The sequence below is a fragment of the Lutzomyia longipalpis genome, chromosome 2, assembly GCF_024334085.1.
Source record: "Lutzomyia longipalpis isolate SR_M1_2022 chromosome 2, ASM2433408v1".
Taxonomy (NCBI): domain Eukaryota; kingdom Metazoa; phylum Arthropoda; class Insecta; order Diptera; family Psychodidae; genus Lutzomyia; species Lutzomyia longipalpis.
This window is the reverse complement of record NC_074708.1, coordinates 25,233,114-25,256,402: the sequence shown is the minus strand read 5'-3', so window position 1 is coordinate 25,256,402 and position 23,289 is coordinate 25,233,114. Positions and strand designations below refer to the sequence as shown.

Here is a 23,289-nt window from a genome sequence, read left to right as displayed (position 1 = left end):
GGATATCTGTTTAAAATATCGAATGGAAACTTATGTTGCTTTCATGTGGAGCTTTTTCCTTTTAAGTTTTGACACATCACAGAAATTCAAGGAGAAATCTGATTAAATCAAGCTTTTGTACCCTCGGGGGTGAAAACTTTTCTTCCTTTTCACATTGAAAAACGAAAGAATAACATTCTACAGGCAGGTAATAACATTTTGCACCGAGACGACATAATAAAAAACGAAAGGAAATGATGTGAATTGGAAAAGAGCCAACACTTTCAGTTTTCAAATGAAAATATCCATTAATTTCTTTTTGCAACTTAAACGACGTATTGTGACAACAATTTCCACCCAGTTAAATTCATTATTCAACGTCATTGTTTTTGTATTTCTTCGGGTTTCTTTTTGGTTTTTAATAAAATTTTAAAAGAATGTTGAAAGTGACAAACTTAGAAACGATTTGAGATTTAAAAAAAAAAAGAAAACTCTTGCTGTTGAGATTTAATTTTCTAAAAATGTTTCAGATTTTTTTTTATAATTTTAAGGATTATTTGAATGGGTCAAACGGTTCGATTTTGATCAGTACTTTAGTAAATTTGTCTAACGTTAATTAGCTTTGAAAAATTCGAATCCTTAACCAATTTTGGTTAAAATCTTCTTGTTTGAGATAAAAAGCTTTGATCTAGGTCTATATTTTTGCAATAGCTGTCAAATAATTTGATTTTTGAGCGCATAAAAACAGCTTAAGAAGCTTTTATCTACTCTAAAATCGAAAAGTTTCGATTAAAGAAAGATAGTCTTTTCATTTTATGTGTAAAATTTAAACAGTTTTAGTAAAGAATTGACTGTTCCAGATAATTTTCAATTGAAGCTTTTCACAAAAATTTCCTGAGAATATTCAAAGTCATAATAATAAAAAAAAATCAACCAATAAAAGCTTTTCTATTGACTGCAATGAATCGACAAATTCTCCAAATGAAGATATTAATCTCAATATCACATAGACGATACTTTCTTATTAAGCAATACAAACCATTAGCATTCCAGCAGGAATGTTTGTGAGGAAAAAATAATATCCTTCCATCAAAATGTGTCTCTTTGGGCACTTAATTAAATCCGTGTCCCTTCTGCCAACCCCCCGTGTGGGTGACTTTTCCTCCATGACAATGATGGAATACGCAGAGGAAATTTCCTCTCCCCATCAATTGGCACAATATGTTGGGGGGATAAATTGTTTCCTTTTGCCACTGAATGGGCAGAGAGTGCATTAAATCCGGGTGGATGGATGCGAAAACATTTGGTTGAGAAAATTATAATATATGAGGGATGCGAGGACAATTGGGTGGGTGGCAGAAATCAATTTCTCCACCACATGTGGATGGTTACAAATTGGTGATTATTGTTTGGGGAGAAATAGTTGACCTCACCTCTGGGAATTAATTAACTCGACAGCCAGTAGCTATAACACAACCAAACACTTTAATGAGCTTTTTAAGCTCAACACACTATAAATGGGGTAAAATTCGAAACTTGCTCACGCACAGGAATTTATTGTGAAACACACGGAAATTCCTTTTAGCACCAACAACTCACTTCACTCGAGATAATATAGATTAGATAGATATTATGTAGGATAGGTAAATGTTGGTTGGAGAGGATGTGGGTGGGTTAATAAAGCTCACTTTAGCAGAAAGGTAAAAAAAAAACTATCGTGGAAATACCTTCGTTTTACTAAACTTCGTCGCACCACCTTTTTTTTCCTACTTCATTCAGGCAGTAGATTTCCTTAAGCACAGCAGCACTCCGTGTATAAAGGGGTTGGCACAAGCAAAATGCCTACGGATGTGGAAAATGCAATAAACTTACTTGTTGCACACAAAATCAAGTGTATAAGTTCACTGGAGCTTTTGGGGGGTGCTTGCAACCCATTCGTTGGGGAAAGGTGGTCCTACAAACCGCATAGAATTTAATGTTTGAAGATGGAAAAAAAGCTCTCAGTGCCGCACAAATGAAAAGCTCTACACGAAAGGGACGAGGGAGGGTTTTTTCGTTTTTTATCTCCAGCCAGAAATCTATAGAGGATGGTCGTTGAATAAAATGGGGATTGGCCCAGGTGATGATGTTTTCTGGTGAGATGGAAAAAACTGAGAGAATCTTTGGGAGAGCTGCTTGGTGCGATGTGTTCTACCAAACGCGAGGGCGGCAACTGCTGGCTCCAAAGCATCCTCGACATGCGAGAAGCTTCGTGTAGCGTCATGGAGAATCATCAAGTCGCCATCCTTCACGACTATCATGTGTATGGCACCACGCAGAGGAAAAATCCACTCGGCTAGCACTCAACTGGTAGACGACGCTCACCCGATGCTTACCCACCAACCCCCACACATGCCAGCCAGCCCCACAACAATATTTCCCACCCTCTGTACGTGCCAAAGGCAGACGACGACAATGAGAGGAGAATACTGCAAACGCTCGCAACCCTCGATATGCGTCGAGAAATGATATTCGCACATCAAGGACACAGCCAAGGAAGAAAAAAAAAGGGATATATAACTCGATATCCTTCGAACCCAGAGACTTTTCTCAAGAATTTTCTCTTTTTTTTCTTTTTTGTTCTTTTCCCTTCGTCTGTGCTATGTGGAAACATCCCATGTAATCAGCTTTTCGCATTGTGAAGGGTATGACATTATGTATGTATGTGCGTGCCAGTTGTAGTACCCAAACGGTGCTGTGAGAAATAACCTCAGAGAAGGACATCCTTTGGCGACCTTTTCCGCGATGAAGCGGAAATGTCGCAGCTCAAGAGGATGCTGCTACTTCACTCGACGAAAAGTCAGTCAACAAGGAACCAAAGAGCCACCACTACTGCAAATTCATGTCTCGCCACTTTGGATGTGGAGAGATGGTCATAAAATGGATTTATTGGACCACAATTCACACACAATATCATGCCACAATATATTTTGTAGATTCTCTGCTATATAGATGTCATCATAATGTATAGTTTTAGTTCATTTTTTTGGGGAGGATAAGGAAATTAGATAGTGCATGTAATGCATCAAGATTTAGATATTTAAATGATGCTAGTTGAGATAGAAATTAAGTTTTTTTAGTGTTTAATTTAATTTTTAATTTTCTTGTTAGAATCCTGGTTGAGAGGACGAAAGGAGCAATCCCTAAAAATAGATATCTTTTCCCTTTTCCCTTTATATGGTTTCATAGTTCAGAAAAGCTTTAGAAAGCTTTCTTTTTAAATGTGATAGTAAGAGTTTGAATCCTCAGATAGACTTACTTGCCTTTATTTTAATCCTTTCGTAAAAGGCTTCATCTAATCGTGACTCAGAAAAAGACTAATGATGACTCAATTCCCTTATCGCGACTAAAATTTTCCCTTATTTAGACTCAGCCTTTACCTAATGTAGAGAGGGACAGACCCTAAATTTTTGTTGGAAATAAATAATAATAATAATAATAATAATAATAATAAAATTTTTAACTAATGAAGACTCAGCTTTTGCCTTATGGTGACTCAATTTTTATCTTATCTGTACTAAAAAAAAATACGTAATATAGCCGCGAGTTTTAACTTAAGGCGACGATAAAAAACTTTTTTATGGAATTTATGTCTTAAATCTTATCTGACAGAATATTTAGAGAAAAATAGAAAAGAATTATGAAAGAAAATATTGGGGAAAAAATTAGAATCTTTTGAGCTTTTCAAGAATTTATTTTTTATTTTGTTTATTTATAAAGCTTACCAAAAATCTTTTCATTAATTTTCTTTTTTATAAGTTTTTACATAAATTGAATAAAAGAATTCTAGAATAAAAATGTTTTAAGCTTCTTGGAGGCTTTTAAAGAATTTTTTCTCCATCACAGAAAGCTCTCATTTCTTAAACGAACTAACGCACTCTGTAAAACGGCTCTACTGCGTAGCTCCTCTGTATTTGACTGAAGGATTTATTGCAAAAATATTTAATGAGAAGAATGATACCAAAATAAACTTTAAATATAAATTCCCATGAAATGGAATCAATATAAAATGAATTATTCACCATTGGAAATGCTGGATATGTATCTTCCCTTTAAGGAGGTGCAAAAATAGATATTAAATTCAATTATACCAGAAATGGATAAAATGCTCCAACTTCCAGGGAATCCACTAACGATCTCTTATGAAGATTATGTAAGTTGTTTATGGGAAAATTGAATTTATAAGTGAAGGAAAATGGGAAGATTATTAATTTAATAATAAGGCAACAAACTAATAAACTTTCCGGTGTATTCTTGAGGCTCATGCGGAGTGTCTCAGCCCCGGTAAATAAATTATTCAACCACCTCAATTTTGGCCAAATGGATAAAGTGCAAGGGGATGGGGAATTCCAGATGAAGAAAGCAAATTCCTAGCACACACGCGCCCTCCCCTAAAATGCTCCAAAGTGTCTCTCAAAATATTTCTCAGAAGCAGAGACATAGAGAAGTGCAGGGATACATGAAAATCCTCCCATGAGTGGAATGTTTGCCTAAACATTTACACAGAGTGTAATAAATTTTGCACCATCGAATGCAAAAGCATGTTCGCACTCAAGATGACGGGAATTATGCTCTAAAAATTCTACCGACAACATTGAGCTATTTGAGTCAATTTAAACAATCTTTATGCGTTACATTTTTGTCCCCATTTTGAGTGAAGTTTATGGCTTTTTTCTGCAATTTATCTCCATATTATTGCTGATGCCTTAATGGCTAATCGAAATTTCTGATGCCAAAGCGTGGTGTGAGAATGAGAAGAAGAAAAGCTCAACGTGAAGCCAAAAAACTTTATCGTCCTTCCAGACACATTTTGTAATATCTATGATTTTTTTTGCACAAGAGTTTTGTTTTGTTATGCGACTATTTTGGCTGATAAATTGGACAAATATGCCAAGAATTGTAGAACAGAGAACTATATAATACAGGACGGAATGGGGTTGGCAATCAGCTGGAGGGAGAATCAAAGGCAACAGAAAATTAAGAAGAAAAAAGCTTTTGACTTTGGAGCTTTTTTGAAAGAAATTTTATTAATAAAATAATTATTACAGAAGGTCCTGGAAGAAGATACGAGGCAGAAAGATCGCAAAAATCAAGAATTTATTAAATATTTTTGAAGAAGAAAGCAGGAGGGTAGTTAGAAATTAATTTAAATGGTTTATCTTTAATATTTTTTATTTGAAAAAATGCTACAGGTGGATGAAAAGGATCAACTAACACTGCCAACACTGTATTAACCTAATGAATTTAGGGTGCGTCTGGACCATTAAAAAAAACAGAATCTTGGCTATATCGCAAGCTTTTGCAAGGACAAAGAAATTTTTTTAAAAAAATCTTAAATAAAATAGTTATTAATCTTTAATTATTTGGCAACTAAAAATTTTAAAACATAAATCGCAAAAAGATGGATTTGCCAATATTTACGAAATTAAATAATATTTAATAAATATGTCTGTCTGTGGGCGAAGGGAGTAAGAAGAGCGATTTTAGTATTCTCCATACGCCCTCAGGGGGTGCCTTCATATTTTTTCGCATGTCAAATGAATGAAAAGGAAGCAAGAGAGAGAGAAAACGGAAGATTTACTCTCCATCAAAATTTATTACTTTGAAATTACCCTTCATATGATTTTTCTGGCAGACTTTTCCTTCAAAAATGTGCGGCAAAGTTTTCCCAGCACCCAGCCCTTCTGGCACTTCATCAAGAGACTCCAACGAGGAGGGTTGAATGGGGGTTGTTGCAATTTGTTGGCCAAAAAGTCATGAAAATTCATTTTGGAATTAGTTCTGTAGTTTATTTTTATGGGTGGAAAATATTTTTCCGAATGAGGGTTGATTTCCCACGCACTTCTTCAAAAAACTATATATGTATGTATAGAGCTATATATGTATGCGATGTATATATATATAGAAATTGAATGAAAACAGAGTGAAAAGGGAGTTAGTTGACGATGGGAAAACCTCCAATAATTCCGACCACATTCACTTCCAATCACTCGGAAATGATTGGACTTTGGAGAAGTTGATACCCATCCAACCCTCCCACCCCCCTCGGTGTTTCCGGTGGACGTTGCTTGAAGCTCAGAGAGTGTGCGAAAATGAAATAATATTGTTGTTAAAGTACAAATTCCATTCTCGAATGGAAGGGATACTCCCCAAGGAGAGGGGTTTAACAGAAAAATAAATCAAAATTGTATATAATACGAATTTTCCTTCTACTAGACGAGTGGAAAAATTTCATTAATTCTACTTTTGGCATTCCACGAGAGCCAAAAAGAACAGAAAGATTTTCCAGGGGGGTGGGAGCTCTTCTCGAGAGATTTTCTCATATGCTTCCCAGTCAGAGGATCATTTTTACCCTCCTGCCCAGTAGATTGATGATTTACTGGACAAAATGATAAAATATATTTTATGCTTTGATTACCGTCCCGATGCTCCTTCGTATCTTCTTGTTTTTCCCTCATTTTCTCCCATTTTCAATGCGCAATTCTCATACAAATAGAATGTGTGCACAGAATTCCCTTGAAATATTTCCCCCCATTCTCCTTCATAATATTCATATGTACAAGAATTTTCTATTTCACCTTTCATGCGCTTCACGCAGATTCTCAAAAGCTGGGGAATTTTTTTTTTCTATTTCGCATTTTGTTTGGGAAAATTAGGGAAATTTTAATAAGGAGAATTTTCTCAAAAGTAAATTGCAGTAAAAAATATAATGAAATTGCACAAGAGACAACAAAACAGCGAAGAACATAATAAAAAAACGCAAAAACTATTAAATTATACGAGAAAATATTACGAGAAATTATCAATTAATAAATGTGTTAAAATTAACTTTGAATGATTAAATTTTCTTAAAAAAAACATTAAAAAATATATTTTATTTAGTAAATTGGTAGAAAAATAAAGGAATGAATGCAATGGAAATCCGGGAACCTTTTTTTTTTTAAATTATATAATTCATTTAAATACAAAAAATAATAATAAAGTAAATTAAAAAAGGAATTAAATAATTAAAAAATTCCATGCATTTTAACTCCTTTTTGAATTTGGCGCTCTAATTGTAGTTCCAAAAGGCACCACTCTGCTAGTTTTTGGCACTGTTGGTTAAAGTGAAAATGACACATATACCTTTCACCGCTCGCCATCTCCCTTACACATTCAATTTTTCCCAATTTTCTCGCGTTTTTCGCTGAATTTTTTTGAGAAATTACCAATTTTCTTCTTGATGTAATCTTTTGGCATCAAAAATCTCCACCCGGCTGGAAAAATCTCCATAAAATAGGAGAAATCCCGGAAAACCTTAAAGTGTGAGTGAGACAATACGAAGTGACATATGCCTCTCTCATCCATTGTCAATATCTGTCAAAACAACATAACCTCAAAATGGGAAATCTGTGAATTTTTCTTCCCGGAAGTATTTGTGGAAAAAGGGCATTTTAGAGTGAGTGGACGTGAATTGTGCGTGCAATGGCGTTTCAGACGTTCAGGCAGGAGTACCTGCAGATCCCAATAGTGACCAGGATGTACACAACGGCATGTGTTTTGACAACAGTAGCCGTGGTAAGGAGCAAATCCCACACACAGCCAGCTCTCTCTCGCATCTCTAGAGCAATTGCAGAACAACACGTCATCGTTCCTCCAGCTGCGATGACGTGCCATCTGCCCAATGGCTCATGGGATGGATGCGCTGTCCTGTCCAGGAAAATGAACAAATTGTTGGAATGACATGTCCTACTTTTCTTTCCGTTGCAGCACCTGGACCTAGTCTCTCCGTTCCAGCTTTACTTCAATCCCACACTCATTGTGAAGCACTACCAGGTGTGGAGGCTGGCCACAACATTCCTCTTCTTTGGCACAATAAGCTTCAGCTTCCTGTTTAACATGATCTTCACATACCGATACTGCAGGATGCTCGAGGAGGGCTCCTTCCGGACACGAAGTGCAGATTTCGTCATGATGTTCCTCTTTGGTGGCTTTCTCATGATTGTAAGTTAAACTAATTCTCTGATTCTTGAAGACTTCCGGAGGGGCTTTAGTTCTCTCCTCAATCTCTTATTGATAAGAAGGAAGTTGAACTTTATCCTCTCCTCAACCCCTAATTAAAGTTTTGCCCCAAGTTTTGGCAGAAATTTCACCATTTCATTCCAATAAATAGTTGGGAGAAATTCCCCTGGAAAGTTTATCAGAAAAGCCAAGAAGGCATTTCCCAAAAGCTCTCTGCCAGGATTAAAGGGATGATGGGAAAAGAAGTGGAAATCCTCATAAAATTAATTGATATCACTGCGTGACAATTTCTCCGCACATGCAGCACAATGAGTCGCATTTTTATTGATTTTGCCTTCTTATTTACTCAAGCGAGGCCCATTTTCGAGCTCTTTCCGAGACAATGATTCAGCTTTTTGTTACTCAGAGATTGAGAAGAAGGAAAAAAACTATTCAGATTTGGAGGCGTTTGATGAGAAAATTCTCCTAAAAAAATCTGATTTAGAAGATTAGGATGATCTTAAAAAAAAATGGGAAGGTGGTTACAGTATCATGCTAAAAATGTTGAAGCTTTGAAGGATTTAGGAATATTTGGGATAGATTCTGATAAAAATATTTTCTCTTCATACAATTTCTTCAGTTATAAGATTTTAACATTCTATTTCTTTCTTTAATCATGTTTTTTAAAGAAAAATTGGTTTTCCAGAGTTTTTTAAAGATCTCTCTGAGTATTTCCTAGACTAGCAATTTCTTTGTTTTTATAGACTGACAATAGAATGATTCAAAAATATCAACTGTCAAAATCTTACAAAAACTTTTAAGATGTTAGAAAAGAAAAAAAAAGATTTTTATCAGAATCAACCCCATTGTCCTAAAATAAAATTTAGCTGAAAATCGGGATTTTTTTATCAAAATTCATAACTTTTTTCAATTAATAAAATTTTATTTAAAATATAGCCATAAGATTGCAAATTATGAGCTACTGAGACATTTAGGGCCATATTCTGCGTATAAAATCTTTTACATACCTATATTTTATGATCTTTTATCATAAAAAAAACGTCAAAAGAATATTTTATTCAAGGGGTGTTTATCTGCCGAATATTTTGATTGTTTTGGCGAATAATCTCAAGATTTCCAAAGTTCTGAATATTCTCATTTTCAGCTAGAATTTAGTACTTCTTCATCTTGAATTTACTACTTTTTCGGTTAGAATTTACTATATTTTCGACTAGATTTTTTACTATGTTTTCGATTAGAATTTAGTACTTTCAATTATTGAATTAAAAAAAAAGTACTAAATTCTACTCAAAGCAGTAGTAAATTCAAGTCGAAAAAGTACTAAATTCAATCATTAATAGTTCTAAATTTTATACAAAAAACATAGTAAATTCTAGCTGAAAAAGTGTACTGAATGCAATGGGAAAATGTACTAAATTTAAGCCGAAAAAGTACTAAATTGAATTTAATTTCTTCGACTTGAATTTAGAACTTTTTAGACTTTTGTCGCTCAGTCTCTAACAATTTAAGACAAAAGGAATATTCCGTCTGTTGAATATTTTGATTTCTTTGGCGAATCATTCGAATAATCCGAATATTTTACGCAGACCACCATTTTTTTTTTAAATAATAAAAAAATAGAATATTTTATCAATTTATTCTGTGACGATTTAAAAAATGTTGAATTGGCCATAGTGGCCAGTAAAATCCCTCAAGGGTTAATCTTTCCTCTTCTCTTGATCGATAGAAAAAAAAGCAATTAAATCGATTTTTAAATTGTCCATTAAACGTGCATTTAATGCCAATAAAAACATTTAATAACACGCAATTATTAATTCCACAAAGGGACAATGCTAGCGTGCAACAAAACCGTCGCAATGTCTCCAATTCTCTTAAAAAAAAACTTCTTGAAAAAGTTAATGATAAAGTTGCTAAAGTTAATAAATCTGCTTTACAGATAGCAGCAGTTTTCGTCAATCTCCTATTTCTGGGACAGGCCTTCACGATAATGCTGGTCTATGTGTGGTCACGGCGCAATCCGTCGATTCGGATGAACTTCTTTGGGTTGCTGAACTTCCAGGCGCCCTACCTGCCATGGGTGTTGCTCAGCTTCTCCGTAATCCTCGGGAATACCATCTGGGTGGATTTAATGGGGATGATGGTGGGGCACATCTACTACTTTCTCGAGGATGTCTTCCCCAATCAGCGCAACGGATGCAAACTCCTCGTCACGCCGCAATTTCTGTAAGTTTTTCTCTTGTTTTTCTTTTTGGGGGATTTTCTTTGCTAAAATGGTCCTTTTTGCAATTTAAATAAAATTCAAAGAAAGAGGATTTTCGATGAGAATGAACACAACCCTGAATATGAGGCTCTTCCTGAAGATCGCCCAGGTGGTTTTAATTGGGGTGAGCGTCTCAATCGACCTGTTAATGCCCAGGCGCAGGAAAATAACAACGCTCAATAGACTCCCAAAAAAAAAACTAAAATAGTTGAGGGCTGGGCTCATCACTGTGGTTCGTTCAGTGTGTCCACTCGTGCATTCGCCAAGCTGCAATTTGTTGTGTAAATAAAATGAAGAAGAAGATGAAGGAAACAACCTCCCCTTTACCCCCAAAGAAGAAGGCGCAAAATCGTCCACATTGTGTCGCAATTTTTTTGTAAACTGAAAAATCAATTTAAATAAAACAAATATGAAAAAAAACGTAACAAAGAAAATCTCATCAGTTTTTTTTTCTTTAAATTCAATCTGTCTTTATTTCTATTTTATTTTTATACTTACATTTCATTTTATTACGCAATGCCCTACATTCTATTATCCATTTTTTGTTTATTTTATATTATTATTTCACATGCTTTTCTCAATTATAGCTTCATTTGTTTTCTCTATTTTTTGTTTATTTATGTTTTTTTTTTTATTAAAGATGTGTGTAAAAGACATTCTGAGAACCTAAATATTAGGCAAAAAATATGCACATAATGAAAAATTTAAGATAGAAATTATTTATTTTTTACAAAAAGTGAAAAGCAAATATAGGAGGAAAAATATCAGGTTCACCCACACTAAGGGCTTTAACTTTGATTCATTAAAAAATTTAAATTTTTAAAAGAATTTCCTTAAGATAAAATACCGAAAAATGATTAACTAAATTTTGAGAAAAATAAACTTTAAAAAATGTTTGAAGAAAAGAAACTTTTGGACAGCCCTTTAGTGCGTTTTTTCTTTACAAAATTCATCTAATATTTTCATTTTATTGCTTAGTAACTTTTCCAGGCTTAACTAAAAAAAAAAGAAAAGAAGGAGAAAGAAAGAAAAATCAAGTTTCGTTGCAATTTACATCTTTTGGTTCAACTTTCTCGAAACTTATCTACACGCGCGATATTTTTTTCTTCTTCCATTATCTCGCAAAGCAAATGCACGCAGTTCTATTTAGATTATTTTTTATCACTTCTCTTCTTCTTTTTCATCCAAAAAAAAACCTCCATCTCGTTCAACTGACCTAGTATTTACGAGCCAAAATAAGAAAAAAAAAAGAACAAAAAACGCGTTCTAGCTAATTCAAGGAGATATTTTTCATTTTCATCTAAAAACAAGTTTAAAATGAAAATCGTTTCGTTTTTTGAGGGGGGTGGAAAACAACACGATTTAGGGTGGATTTTCCGCTGCATTTCGGCATTAGTTTAGTAGCTGCAACTGCTTCATTTTCAGAGCACAACAGTTGCCAGTACAACAGTGATATCATCTGGTTTACCACCTGAAATGGAAATGTTTAAAGGTTTTTTTCTTAAATTATTTTTCACAAGAATTTCAATTTATTTTTATTTAATTTATTTCGAAAAAATTACGAATATTCCCTAAATATCTTAAGGATTTCGAATTTTTTTTCAAATACTTCGAAAATCTGGGTTTAGCATTGGATTTTATTCTTCAAATGATTCGATTATTCTATACATAAGATTCTATAGATTCTATAACACATTTCGAATATTCTTCGAAGTTTTAGAACAGTCTTCAATAAGATGAAGCTAAGTTTGAAAAAACTCTTTGCTGGTAGCAACGTGAAAAGAAGAATTTGTGATAAATGATTATACACAGATTTAACATTGATTTTTGAAGTTCAATCGCTTCAAATACTTTGAATACCTACTTCGATTAATATTGAATTACTTCGAAAATCATATTTACTTCAATTTCCTAATTAGCCCTTTTATTCCAATTTGAATGAAGTTAATTGTTTTCAAAGAAAGAAATGCATTGAATTTATTTAAAATAACCGAAGAAAACTTTATGAGAAAAAAATATTTTCCACAGAATGTTTCCGTGTTTCATGCGGACGCAAAAGGGTTAATTTTTCAATTCAAGTATTGAAATATCTAAAAATAAAAATTAAGAAAAATTTTTCACACCTTTTACTTATCGAAAAATCATTTATCTACATAAAGATCACATCAAAATCAATCCTTTAATAAATTTTGAATGAAGTAATTAAATAATTATTAAATCAATTAAATATTTTCCAATCCAGTTAATTTTTAATTCATTCAAATTGCATTTAATTCATCAAAATATGATTTAGATTTTAATATTTTAACACCCGCACAGACCTTGACCCTGTTGCAACAAAGCACAAAATATAATTAGAGAAAAAAAGAAAGAAAACTCACCTATAGCATTAATATTATTTTTTCGTGCATTAATAGCGAATGGTGACATAAATTCACTATCAAATGCTAATGATCTCGCCATCAGGGCAATTGTGTTTGCAGTCATTTGCAGCTTAACCGCATCTTGTTCTCCTTCAATCTATTCAGAGGAGAGTGAGAGAAAAAGTTGAAAATTTAGAATTATTAATTGTGAACTTCTAAGAATTGCGCGACGAATGTGGGTGGAAATTGTTGTTTTTATGTACTCCCTGAAAGTAAAAATTCGTGAGAATCCAATACCTACTTCTATGTGCCGGATGTCTCATCATTTTAGCTCACAATTAACATCCACGCACACATAATCTAATCTCATTTAACAGATAAATTACTTCTACTTTTTTTTTCTTAATGCCTCTTTGCGCGCTTTAAGCTATTAGTGATGTCATTGTGATATTGTATTGAAGAGAATTTCATTTAAATGCGTTTTATGAATTGACTGAAAGTTTGTACTTGAAGTTTTTATCAAAACATTAGTTTGGAACATATTTTCTAAATATTCATTTTGTTTACAGAGTTGTTTAAAATATTTGAATGCTCCACTTTGCTCGCAATATATATTTTAGTCTCTGAACTTGTTTCATTTCAACTTTTAATTTATTCATAGCTGGTGCAAATGGAAAATTTTAGCTTTTAATTGATATCTGTTTCAAACATCATCATTTTCTATGCATTGTATAGGAAACTATTAAAATAATGAGTTCTAATTTTTAGTTTATTTTTCTTCAAGAAGTTGTCTAAACAAATCAAACCCCTAATCCATATGTTGAGGATTAATACTATCTCAAAACTCCAATTCTTATCAAAAGAATTTCAGCAAAAAAACGAAATCCTAAACAAACTTTCTTATCAGAAGATAATTTTATCACATCACGTCTTAATTCCAAAATTATATCAACACAAGTTGCGAAGAATTATAACTTCGCAGAAAAACTGCAACAAACTCCATACATACACTGTGCCGCTTTTTTAATTTAGTAATCGTGAAAATTAACACTTAAATACAAAGTTGAATGCCAATTAAGAATTATATCGCTCTCACGTGCATCGTTTCCAGATTAAACTCACAGTAATTGCTAAAGAGTCTTGTTGGTCGTCTTGCTAATGAAATTTACAATCTTTTGGGAATATTTGTTTGTTGAGGAATGCAAAGCAATTTATTCTACTTTGTGGTGTGACGTGATCATTTTGCAATTATTTATCTACTTCAGTTTTAATTTGTTTTGTAAATTCCCAACTGAGAATATTGGTTGAGAAATTCTAGAGACATTGTTGTAGTTTAGAGTAATTAGCTAATTAGCAAAAACTAAACATTTTATTAAACCTCGTGATACATTTTGTGAGAAATTTTTTTTAAATTTGTCATTGATGGTGTTTTCATTGGGTTTACTACCGAGATTTAAGAATTAACATTTTATTATCATTTTTCTTGTTGTTCTGATTTAAATGATTCCTGAGCAAAAATATTTATTCAATCTTTTTATTATAATTAATTTTTAAATAAAATTTTTTATATTTGTGGTAAATTTTTTCTTGATTTGATTTTTTATTTAAAGTTTATAAACATTGCATCAAAGTCTTTGCGTTTAGGACTTTTCAATAATCTATATTTTTGTATTTATTTTTTTTATTAATTTATTAAAGTCTGATAAGATTTTACCAACTCTTGTAGGTAAAAAATAATAAAAATCGTTTAAAAATTAATAATTCTCTGAACTAATTATTTAATTTAAAAAAATTTTATGTTCATACTTTGACATAAATCGTGCATTTTAAGTCAGGCTAGCAATGCAAATTGGAGGGACGTAAGAAACCGCTGGACTCTTACGCGTGCGTGATGCTGCCTTAAGCTCACTCAGTTTATTTACCTACATTGTGGACTTGGTATAAGATACTCTTGGAAGAACTACTCTCGTTCATTACAAATAATGCATGTGAAGAGTACATCCAAGAGTATCTTATACGAGGTCTTCACTGAACTTTAAAAGATCTGTGATTGATTTAAATACTTGAAAGATTTTAAGAAGGCAGTGCGTGGTTGATCATCACAGAGTATAGGCTCATTCTCCAAATCCCTTCTAAAAGTGAAGAGCATTCAAATTTATGGACGTAAACCAATTAATCAATATTTAATTTTTGGAACAAACATTATGTTTTTCTTTCGGAGAGTAGTATTTTTAGAGCATTAGAAATAAGGAAATTGATAGTTATGACATGAGTTTTTTATATACCTAGGGGAGGGCGGGGCTAATAAAGTCACTTAAGGGTTTGGAAAAAGCCTAAAATTTCATATTTCGTAGCTAGATCGAACAAAATGATCTGAGAAAGAGTTATAGGGCAGTAAATTTTCTAAAGAAATAAGCTACATTTCGCTTTATCTGTTTGGGAAATATGATATTTTGAGCTCTTTCTAAACCTTTGAGTGACTTTTTTAACCCCGGTCTCCCCTACTATTTAACTTATAATGAATTATAATTAATTTTATTAAGTTTGGTTAATCTGGTGTTTTCCATTTAGGAAAATAATTCTAATTTAATGGCATTTGTATAGCGCTTTATTTATTGCGCGACATTAATCCAATTATTTCTCATGTTTTTCATATATTTGATTCTATATTAACTTAGGTTTTTAAAATCCAGTGAGTGATTGGTTTACGTATGTACATATTACTCTTCATCTTTACAAGAGTGAAATGTCTAAATAAAATGTACGTAAACCAATCACTTACATGCAATTTTTGAAAACAGATTTCATTTTTTATTTTCAGAAAATCCAAAGATTTTTAGGATAATTAAAAAAAAATGTAAAAGTAGATATTATTGTGATCAACTAATTCAGAATACCTAATAATTATTTTTTTTATTTTAAAGCAGATGATCTTCATAGAACATAAGCTCTAATAAGCTATTTGTTTGGTTCTATCATTCTATCTCGTTTTGTATGAGAACTTCTTGGATATTGTAGTCTATCGGAGTCATTACAAAATATTTTCAAAAACTTCGCATTCTCGGTTCTGTTGCAGGATTTTTTTTGCTATTTTTTCTGATTTATTTGTTTAAAGTTTCAATTTTGCTTCAACAAATAACTTACTGATAAATATAATATAGAAAGTTATTTGTTGAAGCAAAATTGCAATTTTCGGTTGGAAAATTATGAAAAAACTTTCAAAATGCCATCTTTAAAAAAAATTTTAGTTAGATATTCAATTTTTTAAATTGATTTTCAAATGATTCCTTAAAATTAAGTAAAAGTTATAATTTTATCTTTTTTTACATGTAGTCTATATGTCTTTGTATTTTAATGATCTATAGAACAGTATAATATTTATTTTTTTTAATATTCTATAATGCACCATGTTGTGAGATTGTTTCTGTTTTAAGAGACATCTAAATTGTTAATGTCCTTGGAGTCAAAAACTTCTTATCATTAACAAAGCAAGACATCTTATTAATCTTTTAGAGATTCCTTCAATTACCTTTGTAATGTAATTGAGCTCTTGCTAAATTCTTGAAGCGTATTTTTGATAAAAGTTTGTGATTTTTTGAAATGCTTCTTACAATTTTTAGTTCATTACTTCAAGCAACTTGTCCTTGATATTTGGATCATTGCACTTGCAGCTAAATGATGAAATATTATTTCTCAATAAATCTCTTCACACGTCTCAGAGTGAAATGTCACGAATTGGAGCAGAGAATTATAAGAAAAGAAGAAAAAATGTACTGGTAAGCTGACCAAGCTTACGAGAGCTGTGTTTCTTTCAGTGTACCAATTTTGTGAGAGCAAACTAGAACGCGAATTAATTTCAATACGCGCAAAGTCGGGAAAAGTAGAAAAGTCATACCCTAAGAAATCTTTAGAAGGCCATATCTCGAGAACGGATCCATAGATTTTCATAAATTTTTTTTTGTTTGAAAGGTCTTGAAGTCAGCTATAACATATCGAAAAATGAAAAAAATTTATGTCGCCATTTTCGAAAAATTCGAGTTCGAAATTTTCGAAAACTTTATTTTCGATTTTAGCGCCTCTTGCGGTCATTTCTCGAAGTTGCAATGTTCTAGACATTTGTAGGGTTTCTCGAAACCTTTCATTTGCGCTTGAGTTGATTAAGATCGGACTTGTAGAACCCGAGATATGACATGCCAACTTTGGAAGGCTATATCTCGAGAACGGCGACATAGATTTTCTTCATTTTTGGCATGAAGCTAGATAATATAGTCAGCTATAACATATCAAAAAATGAAGCAAATCGATAATGGCGTTTTCGAGATATTCATCGAAAACTAATCGAAAATTTTGTTTTTGAGTTTTGGCCCTCTAGCAGTCACTTTTGAAAATTCTGATGTTCTAGAGAGTTGTAGAATTTGTTGAGATCTTTCATTTGACCCCGGGTTGATCAAAATCGGTCAAGCCGTTTTCGAGTTATGGTCGATTTTCGATGAAAAATTGTGACGGCCATATTGACTAAACGGCTTGACCGATTTTCGAAAATGAGATATCGTTGGAAAGCTCTTGATGGCCCCTACAACATATCAAAATTTCAGATTTTTAGCTATTACAGGGGCTGAGATATAGCGAAAACAAAATTTTGAGGTTATTCAAAATGGCGGACGCGGGGGTGGGGGGTAAAATTTGACGTCATAATCTGACGTCTTCCAGTCGACTTTTAAACTTTGCCGTTTACCGCAAGTCTCTATCTATTACCGTTCTCTTGTAATTTAGCAAAAGGTTCCGGACGGACGGCCGGCCGGCCGGCCGGCCGGCCGGAAAAAATTTTTGGCGCATACGTTTTTTGGAATGTGGGGACCCTAATTCGTGCTCATCCCAAGTTTGAGCCCGATCTGACGACTTTCGATTTTGCTCGGTACACAAAAGCTGTGTCTGAAAGAAACACAGCTAAAAAGAAATAAGTCTTTTACCTCTTTTAGCGTATCCAACAGAAGTTTCGTAGGCACATTGTCAAAGACCCCATCTGTTGCCACGAGAATCACATCGCCATCTTTTACGGTGAAACTGAGGGTATCCGCCGAATCGGGGCTATCACTGAGGACATTATCCCCATGACCCGGTGGCGGGAGAGATAGTTGGAAAGGTGTGTTGAAGTAGTGCTGCTGCTCCTCAGATCTGTGCACAATTTCACCCTTTCGCACCACAATGAAACCACTATCCCCAATATTTGCTGTGTAAACTGTACTATTTTCACGATTCAGGATCAAAACGCACGCTGTGCTACTTCCTGCATTTCCAAGAAAAAAAGAAAAGTTAAGGAAAATCAATCATAGTTGAGGAAAACTAGAAAACTGACCTAGGATTGGTTTCTTCTGCTCCAACAATTCACAGTAACTATACGCTAAGAGACTGACGGGTTTTTGAGGATTAAAGCTGGCACAGTTGACTAGCCGTTCGCAGGTTTTCATGAGGAAAGAGGAAAATTCTCCCGGATCGATGCCGTAGCTACGCCAACCACCCACACCGTCTGCCACACCTGAAATTGCATCAGACCATTTCATCATTTTATTGCACACAACAAGACCATCGTCGTTGGGTCGTTGTTGATGTAAAAATAAAAAGAGGATGAAATTTTGTTTGCAATGCACATAAAATACGAGAAAATAAATAAATCAGTCACCGCATCCAGAGTTTATATTTTGAATTTTAGATGCATTTGCAAATCAATGTGCTGCAGACTTTGCATATTGAACTTGCATAAAGTGCATAAATTTCGTGGTTTTAGCTCATATTTTGATGGAAATATCCCATTTTGTTCCCAACGGAATTTCCATGAGATGTTTATTTGATTTTATTATGCAAAAATAGGTTCAAATGAAGTTAATTTGTTCATCTCAATTAATTCTATAGAGGTCGATTCTGTTTAAAATCTTTTCTTGTCTTACATGTAGAAAGTTATTGATTTTAAGATTTTGACAGTTAATATTTTTGAATTGTTTTATTTTGCATTAAGAGATCAGAAAATCTCGAATTTATTCTTTCAAAAATCTTTTCATTTCTTAAAACTTAAAAGCCGATAAAAGATTTTGACAGTTGATGTTTTTAAAATGTTCTATTCTCATTCAAAAAATTATTTGTTGTTTCAAAAAACAGTCAGATAGGTCTTTAAGATTCCCAGAAAAGTAATTTCCTTAAAAAAATAACAATTAAAGAAAGAACCAAACTGTCAAAATAACAAAATCTTTTAACTGACGAATCAAAAATAAAAGATTTTTAACAGAATCAACCCCTATATCCCAAAATGTATTAGCCCCTTTAAATGATCAGTCATGAGACTGCCTTTACTACGCCACCACGATATAAATCCTCTTCATTTCTGCTTTCTCTCATCGTAACAATTTCATAATCGCCATAAAGCTTAACACTGACTGCGAAAGATAAATAGAAAATTAAGCATCGTGCCCATTTTCTTCTCTTATCAATATTAAATCGGATGATGGAGAAATGGAATTTCTTATCGGGGACAAAATCACCGTCTCTAAGCTATCAACAAATCCTAATCACCCTGTTTTGCTTTTAAGTAAAAATGACTCCCCAAGTCCATACTCCGTGGGATTTATTGCTTCATCTTCTTTTTTACTACACCAAACTCTCAAGCTTATCACTTTGTCTTGTTTATTTTCCATACCACTCAATGATTAGACGTTGTTGTGTGTTGCGGAGTTTTTATTTCCGAAGCATCTATGCTATAATACCAATTGACTGGGCAACGCCATAGAGAGATTGTTGTGGGCATCATAATCTCATTTCCTCGGCAAAATACTCATCATCGTGATGAATTTGACAATGAAAGCGCAAAGGAATAATATTAGTGTTAATCACATGGTTATATATTTGGGGGTAAATTGAAGAAATTCTTGTGATTATTTCACCCAAAATTATCTACTTTAGATCCAAAAATACTTTTTGAGAGGAAATTTTGAAATGATGCCAAAATGTTTTGCACACTCCGTGAAATTCAGCTCTTTACGCTTCAATGGCTATTTTCAAGACAATCTCTCATAGTCAATGGATCACACGACTTTGCGTGATAATAGAGATCCGAATGTTTTTCTTTTTTTTATATTTTATTTTTCTTAATCATCCCACCTCCCACTGTTTGTGGCAATTAAAACACGGCGTTTGGATTGTCGCGAATTAAAAAAAAAATACTCCTTTAAATCACTTCTCGTGAAGAGAAGTAAATTTTGACTTTAACGACCCGAATAAAAGTATAAAAATATAATTTTTTAATTTAAATGCATTCACGTGATTTTCATCGTTGTATTTTTACTCAATACAACGATGTTTTTGTTGTTGCTGTGTTGTATGTCGCAAAGCTATCAAAGAAATGCGTCTCAGAAAATACCAAATTGACTTAATGTTGAATTGGTCAGAGAAACTGAACTTTGGAGCCACGCATATTAAAATATATACCAACTTATTAACATTGGTGGGACCGGAAAGTAAAAGGTGCGGAACAAAGCAATATGTTCACATCTTTGAGATCACACTCATGAAAAAATTTAGGGGCTTATACATTGTAATATTTATTTTCAATTTCATTTTGATGACAACAAATTGTTCTCTCTCAGAATTTGGCTCAAATTCATATTAAGATCACGAGTTGGGGATTTCTTTTTTTTATTCAACATAAAAATAGCATAATGCAGTCATCACGTTGCACGTGGTTGTGTTGCTTTGCAAAGTTCTCTGCGCGAAACTTTTCCACCCTCTGCCACCTCATAAAAATTCCGTGGGAGTTTCGGTTTAAACCACGCCAAGATGTTACGTAAATCAGGACGTAAAAGTGCATCTTGGTAATGTCAATGAACCACTCTCGTGATGCCACTGTATTGATTTACTAGCGTCCTGTGCTATTTTTCCACAAGAGACCCACTTTAAAGGGGTTTCATCATTGAGTTAAATTAGGAAATATATTTGATGGTGTATTTATTGTTTTTGAAAACGACGTTATTTCGTGTTAATGGACATTTTTCTTAATGTTATGAACTGAAAATGAGTCCCATTTCTTCAAATTTTAGTAAATAAAAACATACTAAAGTTAGTCAGTGTTAGTTTTAGTAATAATAATGAAAATTTGAATGACAATTTACACCTTTTTCTTCAGGTATTTTAATTTTGTTTAGAGTAAGGTATTGGTTAGCATCATATCAGCGAATAAACTATGTTTGGTATGATGCTAACCAATAGCTAACTCTGTTATGTTTCTATATTTCTTAAATTAATATTCTACGTTGCATTTTTTTTGTAAATTGAGCCAAAAATCAGTTTTGAACATTTGAAATTTTCCGTTGAAGTGATCAAACGGTAAAGAGATTTCATTTAATTAAATTTGATATTTCATAATTTAAAGATTGCATTTGCTGCATAAATCTGAGTTGGGCAATTTTTTGTAACATTATGTATGTAAAGTATACTGAAATGCAAAAAAAGATGTAAAGAATTTGTAAAAACAATATTTGTGGGAGAAATGATCGGAAAAACCTAAAGTTTGACGAAAAGTCTTTAAAATTAATATTATTAGAGGGAACCAAAGACTGATATATACATTTAAAATTCTCAACTGAAAGCTCAGATCAGACTTTAAGTATCGAATTTGGAAGTTCAATGTCATTTTTTTTTATAAAAGAAAAAGTCATTTGAAACGCTGAGTTGTAATTAAAAATTGCATTCAGAACAATTTCTTAATCATGTCAACTATATACTCGATATAATCGGTTTTTCTCTTAATAGATAATAAATTTTCCGAAGGTCAGATTCACTTAATCCTCGCTCTTGATGCAATTTTTGCTTCTTGACAGTTTGAAATAGAAATTCTTCAATTAACTACTGAGCTGAGTAGTTTTTCATAAAGCGCAATATCAGAACCGCTTTGTTTTAGAACTTTTAATCATTAAAGCTTAACTTGATAGTGCAGTGATTTGAACCACGTGGAAGATTGTCAAGTTCTTAGTTTGATAAGCTTTGAGACATGACGTCAATAGAATATCTTCATTGTCCTTAAAAAAATTCAAAATATTAAAAAAATTATAAATTTCTTTCATAAAACAATAATAAAACGAATTTATTTTAAAAGAAAAGATTTTGAAAATTATTTTAGAGAAAAAAATCAAACATTGGAGTTTGTTTTTCAACTGATAAACCTCTTGGTGTTATAGCATAAAGCAAACTTTTCTTATATGTACCTTAACTTTTTGGAATGATTTCAACTTTTAATGAATTTAGTTTTGTAGCGATTTAAGGACTTTGTGGCTCATTTACTTTGGATATGGGGCAAAATGTTCAAATGAACCGCGAACTAATTGAATGCTCAACCTTTGAAAATCGAGCATGAAGGACAGTGTAGCCCGCGAGCTGTGTCAAACACACACTTCGTTCCCGGAAGGGCTTTTTGGAAGTTCTCTTTTTTGCGTCGCACGCGGAGCTTCATTGCGTGATTGTATGGCTTACCTATCACGTCGGCAACGCTGGTGCGGGTGGTGAACCAGGCATCTTCGCCGAATTTGCCTAATTTGTATTTGGAACGGAGAAAATCTTTTGGGAATCCCACGACAACGGATACTAAGTGGGGCTTTGGTTTATTGTTGGGTTCGATGAGGGTACTGAAGCTACTCCTGAGTGCTCGTGTCACGAATCTAGTGGTCCAGCACAGTGATTGCATAGTCACTACGGGCCTAAACTAAGCAGAAGCACACCTTTTTGACACACAAAACGAGGAAAAGTTCGCAACTCCGTTTTTCTTTCACACTCACTGCGCCATCTTACAAAACGCCACAACGCAGATTTCGCTGAATGCACGCTCAGTTCACGTTATCCAATCACGTGTGCTGTGTCGGTTAGCCTCGTGATTGGTCGTTTACTTTTTCTCTTTTTTAAATTTATTTATTCTAAGATTGATTTTCTTTCATTTAAATTGTTTTTAGGCGTTATTTTCAGTTTATTAGTGAAGAATTCTTTGGAATTTTGAATTTTTTAGGTTATTTTTCAGTTTTGTCTGTTTATTTTAAGTTCAAAGATGATTTTTCTGTTGTTTCAAAGAATTTTTCTTAATTTTTTTCTTGAAATATTCTTCAGTGTCATTTCTATTGTTCTATTTGTGAGGAAATTTTAAAATTTCAAATTTTGTAGGTTATTTTTCTCCTTTTATTTGAAATTCAAAGTAAAAGTGAATTTTTTGTGTTCTTTAATACTTTATTAGGCATTATTACATTAAGAATTGGGTTTAATTTCTTTTAAATGTTTTATAGCGTTAGTTCTTTTTGAATTTTGTAGATTTTTTTACTTATGTCCTTTATTATTCAAATGAAAAATTAAGTTTCCTTCATGAAGGCTGTTCTGAAGAAAAACCGTTAAGGAAAAATACTGTTTGTTTTTTTTAATACTTAATTGAACATTAATTACATGGAAAAGTAGGTCAAAAAACTATTAAAAAAACCAAATAAAAAATTTTAATTTTGAAAAATCCTCAAAATACAATTCTAACAAAATTTATTTTTGCCTCGATCAATTACAATACTAAACGACCCAAAGAACTTCACGAGTTAGCATCAGCGCCTCTTGCGGACTTTACCTGCATTAGGTTTT

The 23,289-nt window shown here is 32.9% G+C and overlaps 3 protein-coding genes across 5 annotated transcripts in view; 1 reads left to right on the top strand and 2 right to left on the bottom strand.

Annotated features, from left to right (window-relative positions):
• The window catches only part of LOC129789743 (calmodulin-A-like), a 70,757-nt gene extending 68,564 nt beyond the window's left edge, over window positions 1–2,193 (bottom strand). Inside the window, exon 1 of the mRNA XM_055826787.1 lies at window positions 1,413–2,193. The gene's annotated coding sequence lies outside the window, so the exon portion shown is untranslated. The remainder of the gene's footprint in view (window positions 1–1,412) is intronic.
• Window positions 2,194–7,144: 4,951 nt separating this feature from the next.
• Window positions 7,145–11,462, top strand: LOC129789749 (derlin-2). Its single transcript, XM_055826793.1, has 4 exons — window positions 7,145–7,575; window positions 7,768–8,001; window positions 9,956–10,242; window positions 10,324–11,462. The coding sequence occupies exons 1-4, from the start codon at window positions 7,483–7,485 to the stop codon at window positions 10,460–10,462; spliced, it is 753 nt and encodes a 250-aa protein (XP_055682768.1). The 5' UTR covers window positions 7,145–7,482; the 3' UTR covers window positions 10,463–11,462.
• On the bottom strand, window positions 10,723–22,526 carry LOC129789734 (protein phosphatase PTC7 homolog). 3 transcript variants are annotated; one of them, XM_055826759.1, is made up of 5 exons: window positions 22,156–22,526; window positions 17,999–18,178; window positions 17,613–17,929; window positions 12,661–12,799; window positions 10,723–11,750 (listed from the first exon to the last, which is right to left on the bottom strand). In XM_055826759.1, exons 1-5 carry the CDS (start codon window positions 22,364–22,366, stop codon window positions 11,701–11,703), a joined length of 897 nt encoding a protein of 298 aa, XP_055682734.1. In that variant the 5' UTR covers window positions 22,367–22,526; the 3' UTR covers window positions 10,723–11,700. The 3 variants fall into 3 exon arrangements, with proteins under 3 accessions (XP_055682734.1, XP_055682733.1, XP_055682735.1); XM_055826758.1 differs by having other exon boundaries at window positions 11,664–12,799; window positions 22,156–22,478; XM_055826760.1 differs by lacking the exons at window positions 10,723–11,750; window positions 12,661–12,799 and adding an exon at window positions 12,983–16,415 and having other exon boundaries at window positions 17,588–17,929; window positions 22,156–22,480.
• Between the last annotated feature and the right edge of the window lie 763 nt (window positions 22,527–23,289).

What these genes read in the sequence shown, in the direction of transcription:
- LOC129789749 (XM_055826793.1), top strand. Translation starts at nt 7,483, where the DNA reads ATGGCGTTTCAGACGTTCAGGCAGGAGTACCTGCAGATCCCAATAGTG. An exon ending in TTGGTGGCTTTCTCATGATT is followed by an intron (nt 8,002 to 9,955) that starts GTAAGTTAAACT and finishes TCTGCTTTACAG; the next exon opens with ATAGCAGCAGTTTTCGTCAA. An exon ending in CTCGTCACGCCGCAATTTCT is followed by an intron (nt 10,243 to 10,323) that starts GTAAGTTTTTCT and finishes TAAAATTCAAAG; the next exon opens with AAAGAGGATTTTCGATGAGA.
- LOC129789734 (XM_055826758.1), bottom strand. Translation starts at nt 22,366, where the DNA reads ATGCAATCACTGTGCTGGACCACTAGATTCGTGACACGAGCACTCAGG. An exon ending in CAGCGTTGCCGACGTGATAG is followed by an intron (nt 18,179 to 22,155) that starts GTAAGCCATACA and finishes ATGCAATTTCAG; the next exon opens with GTGTGGCAGACGGTGTGGGT. An exon ending in TGTTGGATACGCTAAAAGAG is followed by an intron (nt 12,800 to 17,612) that starts GTAAAAGACTTA and finishes TCCTCTGAATAG; the next exon opens with ATTGAAGGAGAACAAGATGC.